The 13,323-nt window shown below is 29.1% G+C and overlaps 1 protein-coding gene and 1 long non-coding RNA gene across 3 annotated transcripts in view; both read right to left on the bottom strand.

Annotated features, from left to right (window-relative positions):
• mAChR-B (muscarinic acetylcholine receptor) overlaps positions 1 to 13,323 on the bottom strand; it is a 40,582-nt gene that overhangs the window by 13,240 nt on the left and 14,019 nt on the right. For both annotated transcript variants that reach the window (XM_035085963.1, XM_035085964.1), the window contains exon 2: positions 12,755 to 12,969. In XM_035085963.1, the coding sequence (XP_034941854.1) occupies positions 12,755 to 12,873 (119 nt within the window). In that variant the 5' untranslated portion in view covers positions 12,874 to 12,969. The remainder of the gene's footprint in view (positions 1 to 12,754; positions 12,970 to 13,323) is intronic.
• Positions 6,339 to 7,430, bottom strand: LOC118068512 (uncharacterized). The gene is made up of 2 exons (XR_004690520.1): positions 7,026 to 7,430; positions 6,339 to 6,508 (listed from the first exon to the last, which is right to left on the bottom strand). It is a non-coding gene; the product is annotated as an uncharacterized lncRNA (long non-coding RNA).

Raw genomic sequence — 13,323 nt, 5'->3', positions numbered from 1 at the left:
TGCTGGGACGCGGAGAGGAATCCGCGTGCCGGTGGTGTGGTGAGGAGGAAGAGACGCCTCTCCACATGATAAGGGAATGCTCGGGGCTAAGGGAACCCAGGCAGCGCCTGTTAGGGAACCTTGAGACCGACGCACCCATCCTTGAGACGGTCGGGACGGACAGGCTTCTGCAATTTTGCTACGAGGCCGGGCTGTACCAACCCACCTAAGACCGCCTTTACCACAAGCTTGGACCCAGTACAATGGCCCCGTGGCTAAGTGCAGGGGAGGCGGGGCAGATTAATGGGGAAAATATGGTTGGTATTTTTTTTAAACAGTTCAATAAAATTTGGATCTATTGTGGTAATTGATTGAATTATTGAAAAAATTACACATGATTGATTGTCAATATGAACTACTGAAAAGTTATCTAAAAGAATCCATGTAATAAATTTATAAAACTGACATTTACATAACGAGTATTTATTGCAGATTCGGTTTATTTTCGACGATTAAATTCAGTATATCAAGCTTTCATAAAGCATATACATTTATTTAAATAATGTTGTGACCTTTTAAAATGTCATATAATAAAAAATAAATAATAATTCTTCATATAAATACGTTAAAATTATTTATGTTATTATTTTAATGATATATGGATTATTTTCAAATCAATCATATTGTTATATAATACCAAAATGCAATAAACCCACTTTACTCAATATAGTCATTTTGATTAATCTTAAAAAATTGGTTAATGATACTGCTTCATAAATGTGAACATTGTGTTGACAAATTGTTTCATCAACATTTTTGTAATCTTTTGATCTACCCTGGTATGATTTGATACGATTGGAGAGTAAATTTATCCTGTTTCCGGGTGCAATTTTTCAATAAATTAAATTTCTCTAGTCTCCCTCGATTTACAAAATTTCATCATTCGACGCGTCAAATTTTGCATAGATGATTAATGAGTTTGAACCATTTCAAGCACGAAACTCAAGTACCTTGAAAGTATCTAAAAATAATTTTTTACATTATTTTTGTATGAATGTCGTAGATGGTATATTCAAAAGGTTAAATCGAAGTTCGTCTGACCTTCGTAATAGCTTATCCACTTGAAATTCTAACAGGTGATCGTCCTACCGTTAAATATGTCTGCTGAATATTCTCAATAATTCTCGTGTCTATATTAATCATCAACATAGATAGCATGAGATAAACAAAAAATAACTAGTTAAAAAATAATCGTTACTATATGAGCTTTACTTGCTTTATTGGAATATAATAAGGGGACTCATAAAGCACTGAAGGTAAAGTAAAATACCAGTGAGGCAAAAAAAGTAGTAAATAGCTTATAGTACCGGAAGTTTGGCACAAACTAAACATCGGCCGAGACCTTGGGCCACATTGATTTTACCCGATAATCCTTTATCGAATTCATTCAATCAATGTTGATGTTTTTCTCTTGAATACATAAGAAATGAATAAATTGAATTTTACTTGATGTAATATTTAAAAAATTCGGCTTCTTAACCTATCATTATTGTGTCAATATTTCATTATTTATTCGCCAATATATCTGTGCTAGCTGCCAACACTAGTAACATCATTGATCGTTCTCCTTTCCAGTTTCAGCCTTCCCTCACTCTCAAAGCTAGTCGGTTTTTCTCTCTGCCCATGATCTGAAAGCACGCGAGAGGGATTATAACGTGACCTGAAATATCGAGTAACGTTGAGCTAACGCCGACACTAGTCTGACAATTAAAGAACGAAATATAAACAAAAAAAGCTTCATGATTATTGCGATTAATATACATTGAGTCTCGTGACTAACTTCTATCATAATCATATCTAAGATTTTGAGTTTTTTTTTATTTCAATTATTTTCGCGTACACAGAATAAAATTGTTCAGATTTTTTATGCCCACAGTAATGATAGTATATATCGCTTGAGACTCGTTCTGTTTAAAGGAGATACTAAACGACTTTAATATTCATTATTCAGCAATTATTTCCAATTAACTGAGTATGTAAAGAATAAGGTGTTATTCAGCAAATAATACTGCCGCTAAATAGGTCTTATCTATCTGCCAAAACAATCGAATAAAATAGAAAAAGAATATATTATTACTCATTCAATATAAATTATCAGAAAAAAATATATTTGACGATAAAATTAATTGATCTAATAATATTTAATCATGGATCTTCTCTTCAAGCATTTTATCTTCCTACGTTTTTTCAAGTGTTATTAAATATTTACTCAATGTTTTTAGGGATACTTTAGATGTGTCCTTTAATCATTCACATTTTTTACTATCATTACTCTGATGAAACTTCCTAGATTGAAAAAAAATGTATTTTTAGAATATATTTTTAGATCTTAATATACACTAAAATTATTTTTGAATAAAAATTATCTATAAAATGTACATAAACCAAGTATAAGTTAGAGTTGTGAAAAAAATTATTTTAATTAGCTATACAAAATGAATTTAACAAGATACTAATAAAGTTACAAGTTAAGAATATTCCAAATTTAGAATCGAGCGGAATTTTTTTTCAAATATTCAGGGTATATTTTTAAAATGAATTTGGAGCATAGCTCTGGAACAAAGTCTAAGTTGTTCATTTTTAAAATATATTTTGATAGAGAAAAAATATATTTAAACCCCAGAATATTTAAATATTAATCAATATTTAAGTATCATATCAAAATTTTTTCCAAGCTATTCTTCATGACTAACCTGTGATATATTATTCCTAATAAAGCCTTTTTTGTAACCGATTGAATATCTGTAGAACTTTTCGAGACTTAAACCATGGTGCTATAATAGTATATTTTATGGTAAAAAAGCACACTCGTGTAAGGACTAAATGGCGCATTTATTCGGAGTAGAGTGAGTATTATAGAGCAGCCGAAGGTTCTATTATATCAAATAAAAGCAAAAATAAAAATTCTCAACGAATGCAGTAATTTCTTAAATCACATTTTTTTATTGTATAATCAAATAGAGACAATGTTCATCTCATTTCGTATGCTTTTCTAGACCTTGATTGTCCTTTTTTTTTACATTCACAATCTCTTCCATCTCCAGACCCCTATTTTCTAGTATAATTTTCCTTCTATTCTTCCCTTTTGGTTCCTGAAAATACCAAGATAAAAGATAAACTGAAAATTATAATGAAGGAACTCAGGAGGTATAATTAAATGACATTGTTAATTTAGTTAATTTTGGTATATTTCATGGAAGAAGAAGCCCGGCTATTCCGAAAAGAATATTCTTTAAAATTAATGACACGAAAAAAAAATTGTGGAATAACTAATTAATTAGAATACACGCATAAATTTTTTAAATTCTCACTAAAAATATGCTAGAATTGGTTAACTTTTTTTTTATTTGCGTAATGTACATGCCATGGATAGTATTTTTTAAAAAGCATGGTGTCAAGGTACTTGGTTTTGTTTATTTTTTTGGAAGAGTATAATATCTGCAAAATAATACTCCGTTACTGATGTTCAACGTTTATTTTACAGTTTAAATTTCGCTTACTTTTAGAGTTTTCTGTCGGAAAAGTAACAAACAAATGTTTCAACATATTTATCTTCCTACATTCGTAACAGTTTGTTCAATAGATATTCTTTTAATTTTAGTATTTATGATGTAATGTAACAAGAGATCTGTCACACTAATGCTTTTATTACTGAAAGTTATTGAAATGTGATAAAATTATGTATTTTTGGAATTGTAAAAACATTGTTACATCAAATATTTGATGATTAATTAAATACCTATGTCTTTCTATCTTTCGAAACCATTTTCACTAGTCATTTATTTGAATAATAAATCTCTGTGAGTATTGATCCGAGAATAAATATTTTTTTTACTCTTTACTACTGGTAAAAATGTAAAATATAGCTCATTAATTTATTGAAAACAGCAAAGTCTTAATTTTAACATCAAATCAATAGCCATAAGTATTTTTACGTAAATGAGTTCACTAGTTTATGAAAGTATAAATATTTTCATCCCAATTTATTTTTCATAAATGTATACTACTTGAGATATATACTTTTCATTTTCAGTGAAATATTAAACAAATAGTATTCAATTGATATACATTGATGTATATCATTCATTTATTTTTATTTGAGAAAATTAGATCTGTCGCATAAATTACTATTTCATAATATATATCTCACAACATTTGATAGATAATGGATTTCTAATCATCGATCATGTATGGTTTGAATTGAACATTCTGTCAGATTTATGTTATTCTCATGAAAACAGTGAAATGAAACAACCTCTGTGTTCTGGAATTATAGTTTCCATCTTGCGAATTTCATGTTCTGCATATCAAGTCTTTTTGTATTTCGTTGGACAAAAATATAGACACGAAACTCAATTTTCGTTTTCTCGAAGTGAACAAAGTAAGTATACCGAAGGCACGTATTTTAGAAGAAGACCTTAAGATTTCACAACTATATGTTTCGATACAATGGCTTGAAAAAAAAAATATATTCGCAATACAAATTTAGAAGGAAATTACATAAGCCAAAACCTCAGCTGAAAATTCATACAGAAATTGTACCGTAGTGAAAAAAAATAGTCAGAATATTGTGTTTGATCAAAGCATTTTTTTTCGTAAAATCTACCATACAAATGGCTTTGTTCTTGCTTCAATGGCATTTTTTAATGGTGTTAAATAATATCATGACACATGGATAAAAATGACGAAAAAAGAATAAAAAAAACGTGTAAATATAGATGGAAAAAGTTGGAAATAGTTTGGTTGCATAAAATGTGTTCAATGTGAACTTGTGGGAATGTAAATATCCACAAGACAACAAGTCATTGACCGGGCGGCAACAGGCGAGAGGATGTCTGTGCCAAGTCGACTGTCTCTACTACATTCTCTGTTTATCCGGATTTATTCGAACAAGTGATGTGCTTTGAAATTATATATAGGATATTCAACACAGATAAATTTATAGAGATGAATGCAAATATATGTGCGAGTTATTGTTGCTAGAAGAATAGCTCCATTTGTGTTAGACTTGGCATGATTTACATTAAACCTTTGAAATGTATCTTTAATCAAAGCCACTACTTTTTCTAACGATTTCATCATTCTTTAATTACTTAATTCTTTGTGATTCATGCTCAATCATTTTTTTAATCAATTTTTCAATGACTTAAGTTATTCTTTATTTAAGTATTATCACTTTGAGTATTAATTACATTTCAAATAGGATTGGCAACTCCAGCTTTGAATTAAATTTCTCTTCAAGTTTTTTTTTGGTTTATGTAATAATAGTTACTTTAATATTAATATCGTTCTTATTCACTGACTAAATTTTACTTATTATTCTTTTAGATAATAGTAGTCAACATTGAAACATTGTTTAATTAATAAAAAATAAAACGTAGTTAATTATAATAATCAGAGAATTTCATACTTTTATACTTATAATAATTATACACATTTAATAATATCACTGTGTTGACACTTGCACTTATTAATTTGATCTTAATTTTTTTAACACAAATGAATAACAATATAGTCGTACCACTTAAAGGCTATTAAAATATTTTCATTATTTTTTAATTATATCACAAGTTCAATTTTATTCAGTCCAATTATTTTTGGTATAACATGACTATTATCTACAATAATCAATCTAAATACTAATTATTTTAAAAATAACATTGCAACATATAATTGTAATTTCTAATTATTTTAATAGAAGTTTTTTTAGTGTATTGATTGAATCAAAATATAATATATGTTTTCTAAACTAATTAAAGTAATTGAAATTAATGAAATTTAAACGCTGTCTAGAGTGTGGTATTTCACTTTAATAAATGACTTAAATAGTAACAGCAATAAGGATTACTATCTAATGATTACATCAATATCTCAGTTAATGTGGAATTCAGAGTATTACTCGAAATTTTAAGGTGATAAATTTATAAATTATTTTGTGGGTATTCGGAGACAGTGATTAGCACTAGATGCTCATGTTCTGATGTTGTTATTGGTTAGACATGTTGTGTTTGTCGCATCACTAGTTGGCTTGAAAGCCTAACAAAGGGTAGCTCTCACCAATATTGATGTTCATGTGGTCACTTTGCTCTGGTGCTTTCAAGGATCTCATACATTTATATTTCGCGTTTTACTTGCCACTAGCATGACAAGGTAATTTGAAAATGTTTATTGATTCAACATGAAACACGTTCAATTAATTTTTAGTGTAATTGATTAAAAGAGAAATAATATGGTTTAAATTGCTTAATATGTTTTAAAGTTAATTAATCAAATGGAAACAAAAAAAAGAATAAGAGAAATTTTAATTAATTATTTAAACTTATTTATTAGCAAAAGTTGAATTAGGCATTAATAACTGAGATTAAAATAGCTGATCTAAAATAACGTAGAATGTAGAGAGCTGGTTACACGTCGAGGTGATCGCAGACCAGTGTTTGAACAATAATTAAGAGGTTGAAGCTGTTGAATCCTGAAAGAAAATATGAATTGGTATTTTCTCAGAGAGTGAAACGTATGCCCGTAATTAGACACAACATTGAATCAACATTTTTAATCAAACTTTCTTAGAATTGAATCAAGTGGTTCTGTCAGCAGAAGTGTAAAATAAACTTCGTGAAGATTCATGCTGAATCTTCCAATAACATGTGATCAGAGACTCACTTGATTGCCAATTGAAAATCAACAACAAAACTTGATCTTCTAGAATGTTTCATATCAACCAGTTTAGCCAGCAGATGTTCCTATCTGGAAATCATTGAGATTTGAGAAAATCTCAGCACTTGAGAATGTGGCTGTTTACGTAGTTGATATGTCGCATTTTTAATCAATTGTAGATATAGATCAAGGTATAAGTCAGCAGAAATCGTGTATAATTTCGTGGAAGACCATCTTAACTTCCTCAAGAATGTGACTTATACGCAATTGATCTAGTAACATAAGAAGAATCAAGGCTGGGCTTGATCCAAACAATAATGAACTTGACTCACAACTTAGTTGAAGATTGAATCCAGCAATATGACTTATTGTAATTGATCAAACAACAATGAAAGAGAAAATCAGAGGCTTAATTCCAATTTGGATTGACCACACTAGAGATGTATTTAATTACAGCAAAACGACACAGTGCACTCGTTGGAACTTTTTTAAAGACTGACTCATTTTCTTTAAGATATCTTTGATTGAAAACCAAACATCTCTTTCTTTGTCCTGATTATGCGTCGATCAGAGACTCATGTGCTGGTACAATCATCATGAAAGTAATAAAAGTATCAACAGATGAATGGAAACCAATACTTAAGTAAACATGAGAGTACTTGAAACAGACTCTTAACGAAAACCTTATACTAAATATATTAGTTAAAAAATTGTAGTCTTAGCTTCATCATTTTATTAAAAATAAAAGAATGGTGTTAATGTAACAATGTAACATCATGATTTTAAACAGTAATGGAAAATTTATTTTGTTTATTAACCGTTTAACTGCATCACAAATTTCTGAATTAAATAGCATAAGATAAACCTTGAGAACGTGACTTGAATATTGATGCTGCGAAAATAATATTAGCTGTATTACGTACATATTGCATCTTCAGATAATACTGTGAATAAAGGATCAATACACTGTAAATCTCAGTTTTCCAAAATGCATTATTTTAATGCGGATAAATATGTTGAATATGACGTCACCCATCTAATTAACACTGTAGTCACTTTTAACACATTTCTAAGTGTGTTAAAAGTGACTACAGTGTTAATTAGATGGGTGACGTCATATTCAACATATTTATCCGCATTAAAATAATGCATTTTGGAAAAATGAGATTTACAGTGTAAGTTTCATTAGTATTAAGGACTTTTCTGGCAATTTTTGACGTAATATCGAATAAAAATATTAAGTTCACAATGCGTTTAATCGCGTGGTTGGAAAATTATGCTTTTGTCCCATAGGACCAATGATTCAGTTTGCGTGATCACGATTCACAGCACGACAGTAGCATTGAATAAATTTATAGAAAATTATATTTATATTTTTTCTGTAATTCTCTGAATGATTATTTATCTTGCAAATAGGATAATTTTTTATCTGTTTATTCATTTTACTTTTTTGTTTAATACCACAAGTGAAAATAAAGTTAGGTCAAGGTTATATTTTGCTTATGATAAATAAGTTTACATAAATTTGAAATATTTTCAACAAATTTTTCCTCATTCATTGTTTCAATTTTCAAAGTACTTGCTCATCTCACTTGAAATTGTGCTTTGATATATACCTTAGTTGCACTTGATGAGCACTACGCGACTACTCCCGTCATCGTAAATTTTTCGCCCCGTTTAAAATTGACTCTGCAACATGCTCGTTCAAAGCTGAAAGGAGCATAGAGAAGGAAAGTGATGTGAGATTGAGTAAATAAAGCGCCGAGATGAATGGTGGTGTTGGAGTACAAGCTGACGAAGATTGACTGAACTAATTTATGCGTGGTAGTTTGTGGTGTACGTAAATATATTGCCACAAGTCAATTGGAAAGTGGATATGCAATGTCATATGCAGATACACAACAGTCATTTAATGGCTATGAACTTTAACTAATTTATGTATATGTACAGATGCATTTGAGACTACTACAATTTAATTTTATCCTGTAATTAATTATGAAAACTCGCTAGTCATTTTAAAAAAAAGGTATTAATAGGATAAATCTCTTAATTATTGACAAGTTTTTTTATTATTTCAACAGTTACTTAAACAGATGCCATCAACATGCTATTTTTATTTGACTCCCACTTATTTAAATTATAACTGTCAATATTAAGTAAGCAGAAAAAACAATGTAAGTCATTTATTGCAGTGATAGAAGCATTTGGTTGAAAGAAATTTCTGTTAACGTTTATTTGATATAAATACAGATTTATTTATAGTTCATAAATCTCGTTTGTAAGACTAACTGTGTTACTCATTGCAAAATAATTTTTTAGTAATTGTGTGAGTTATGACTCAAAGAGTTTTGTAATTAATAACACTGCAAATCCAAAATGCATTATTTTAATGCGGATAAGTGTTTTAAAATGACGTCACTTATTTGATTCACATTGTAGTCACTTTTAAACACTTCCAAGTGCATTAAAAGTAAATAAAATGTTAATCAAATGGGTGACGTCATTTTAAAACACTACGATTTGCAGTGTAATCTTGTTCATTATTTCATTATAATTTGTATTCCACCATCTTTAATAAATATAAATTTTATTACTTAAGTTATGAGATTTTCACAATAGACAAGGAGGTTCTTAATCTGCGTCGACTGTTGTACCTCGACACAGTTTTAGGTGTTGTTCTTTGACTGACTATTTCCTCAATCAACTAATAGAATAGTGAGGGAATATGAGGCGGATGATTCTCACAATAAATTGTCGTGTTACAAGGTATCAATAAATTATTTATTTGAGTCAAGCAAATTTATTTGAATAAATGATTCACAAATATTTATTTTATCCATTGCTCCAATAAAAAATTAATGAATCGTTGATAATGTATTAATATTATTAATAAATCTTTTTATAAAAGTAACGAAAGGATTCATTAAATGTTAAACGACTGTTAATACACATGTTAATGAGCAAGATGTCAAAGAAACGATTCAGTATTAATAAAAAACGTTTTTACCCATGCGCTAAAAGAATTTTTTATTCATCTGGAGTATATACTCCAGATGAATACTAATTATATAGTTCCTCTAGGAAACATCAACTATTAAACTTTTTTTGGTGCTTTTGATTAGGTGATACATTTAATGTGAGACTTGACCATTTATTTTTTTTGACAGTTTATTATAGGTAGGAATTTATCAGATACAATGTTGCGTCCATATACATATAAAGTGTAACAACTAGCTTGAAATTATTTTAATCCGAGATGTATATCTACAATACTAGGGATGAAAATTCTATGATTCGAAGTAGAAGATGCAAGAAGTTAGCATTAATAAATCAAATGTAAGATTATGTTCTTCTTAAAATGACTTTCATTGGGAATTTCTTGAAAATTTATCAAGTCCAACCAGTAAAGTTATAATAACTATAATATATTTGATATAACTATTGATTAATGTTTTTTATATAATAGAGGCATGATAAACATAACTTATCATACCTGTGAAACGGGATCCAAGTAATTTACTTAAATCCCTAGGTAACTTAAGTACTCAAAAACGCAATCATGATCAATTCCAGGTACAACACCAAATTTTCTCTGAGGTGTTTAGAACAAATAATGACGGATTAAGTAAATTTTCGAACAATCCTATGAGGTTATGTAGTTTTGTTTGTTTACAAAAACTATACAGGAGCTCTTTTCACCGTGTCGCGAATCGGATACTTAAACCCCTCTCCACGGCTAGAATAAGTTACTATCATCATAACCTGTTATATATAAAGTTCTGTATGCATTACGGGACTTAACTTATCATCGAGACAATAATAGGGTACTTAGATCCCTTGATACACAATGTACTATTAACTACACTGTAAATCCAAAATCCTTTCACAAATGTTTGAAATTTAAACAGATAATGAACTATAATGATTTTACAGACTCTTTTCGCAGTATATGTATAATCTCAAATTTGCAGTGTAAAATTCTAGTCATTGCGAATCTTGATTTCCGAACACGTGTTATTTTTACGCAGTTAAGTATGTTAAAAATGACGTTACTTACATTATTGCTATTGTAGGTTATTTCTTACACGTTTTTATGAATGTTAGAAATAGCTACAATACTAATCGAATGAGTGACCTCTTTTTAACACACTTAAATGTGTAAAAATACCATCTTTTTGAAAATCGAGATTTACAGTGGTTTCATTATTCTTTTTTACAACCAATAAAAATAATAGAGGTAACCATTTTAATTTGTTTTAGTGCAGTTACAAGTTGTAAAACCTATTCAGGCGATTCAAAAATGCTAAAAGTCTACGGAATAAACTAAAATAGTATATTTCATACTTAAGGAGGGAAAGTAGTCTAGCTCAAACCAACTTTTATCTTACCTATTTAATATATTTATTTTGACAAAAGTTAATTTCAATTATTAACACTTCATGAAGCCTATTATGAAAATAGGATTTTTAAAGAATAACAAACGATAAATGTTTATGTAATTTTACACATATTTAAATCAATCATTCAAATTAAAAAGTAGTTTTTATTTTGATTGACCCATTTTCAGTTGGTGTCCCTCTTAAGGGTTAATAAATTTTCAAGAGAATCTACATTCTGGTGTATATAGTATAGTTTGCTGTTAATAAAAATATTTTCGAGATTAATCTAAAGAGAAAATTTAACTTACAGTATAAATGGTTTTTTGTTTTTTGGAATAGACGTTAATTAATGGAACATTTTTAATTTTTCAAAGTAAAGGAAAATGCAAGGTATAAAGTAGTTTAGGTACTAGAAGAGTGAAAATGCCTAACAAACCACGGATCAATCGATCATACATTCTCATACATATTATATGTACGTTTTCACGTCAACGAGCACTCTTTTGCTTTTTCTATACTTTATCGAGTTATACTAACGGTTATTCGCGCTGTGATTATCCTCTACATGCAAACTACACACATAGGATAATTGGGTATTTTCCATTGTTAGGTATTTTCAAACAGTAAAATACATGCTAGTCGTGTGTATATACAAACGCATATCGACAATGAGGTGTCAACCTACACAAGGTTTAGTTCATTCCATGAATTGGTTATAATTAAATTATCGCACTACTATATTTCTATTCTTGGAGTTTGATTGATAAAAAAAATATAAGACAAAATTATTGAAAGAATTTGAAGGAAAATTAGAAAAAAAAATTGTTTTGAGTTTTGAATAACATTACCAATTACATGGATAAAGAATCATATTATTGTTGCGAAGATGTATGAACTATCGGAAAATATTTGAAGGTTAAATAGAGTTGAGGAATGCGTATTTATTAACTACACATAAAAAATAATATATTTGTGCCAAGGGAGTAGAGTATAATATTTAATCCGCAAAAAAATTACATCTAATCCCAAACTTAAGACATATAAACATGCAGACAGACAATTTTTCATTATTATATGTAAAATCACATGTCAATGAAACGAAATGGGACACTTTATGACCTCCAAGCGTACAGTTAAATCTATCTTCGTGTAATATGATTGCAAAATAATATTTTTTCATGTTATAAATATTTGTTAATCGTGAAAAAATTCTTTAGAATCAGATTTTAATAGTTATTATATAATTAAGACGATAATCAGTAGTATGGAAACTATAAAGTAATTTTCATTTCATAAATTTTCAAAAATATTTTACAGATTCCATCTTCTACGTTAGGCCTACCATCAAACACAAAGACTGAAGATTTTTTGAAAGCTTTGAAATACGAAAAAAGCTTTCTCTATTAGAAAAAGTAGGTCACCTCCCTTTCAAGCGGCTAGTAAAGACAAGAAGATTAAACATTTAACGTTGTTTTCCAGAGAAAAAATTTCTATTTGATTATTACTTTTAAATTAATTTAAATAACTTCAGAATTTTTTATAAATTCAGGTAAACTTGAATCCTTAGAAAATACTTTTAAAAAATATTTAAATGCTATCTCATCTACAGTTCAGTGGCCATTAAACATCTAACAATATTAGAGGGCTATCTCAATCACGCGTATGTGTAAAGTGAAACTTACGTCACTCTCCATTTAGTTATAAAATCGGTGCCGATCGTGTAAACTGATGACGTACGGTTCGTCTCGGTTAAATTGAGACTACTCTCTGTATCGTTGTTACCCTCCATCCCTGTTCTCATACTCCTCCCGCCACGTTTAGATAAAACTTCTCATTCGTGGCCACTTCCAACTTCACCTCGGCCTCCTCAATACCCTCGAGTCATCTCCAGGACATTCTGCAATCAGAATATTTATTTATAAATACGTTGAAACACAAAAAAAAAAAAAAACGAATTATGTTTTATTTATGTGATAAATTATTTATCCATAAAAGCTCTACTCCAGAAGCTTATAATCACTTTGAACAGAAAAAGGACAAGTTTTATTAGTTATTGAATGAACACGAAGTAGTGATAAGAGATTAACACAGGGTTTACACTGTAGATAACCATGGCGATGACATTACTTTAAAAGCTTTTAAAATCTTTACCTCTCGCTTTACAATTCAATCCACGTGCTTCGTTGAATGTGCTGCTTTTACTATCCTTTATTTTATAGCTTTTGACATTCCCATTTTTGATTCTTTTTCT

Source organism: Chelonus insularis, unplaced genomic scaffold (assembly GCF_013357705.1).
Source record: "Chelonus insularis isolate UGA/USDA-ARS -01 unplaced genomic scaffold, ASM1335770v1 contig_3_pilon, whole genome shotgun sequence".
Lineage (NCBI taxonomy): Eukaryota > Metazoa > Arthropoda > Insecta > Hymenoptera > Braconidae > Chelonus > Chelonus insularis.
This window is presented reverse-complemented; position numbering and strand designations above follow the sequence as displayed.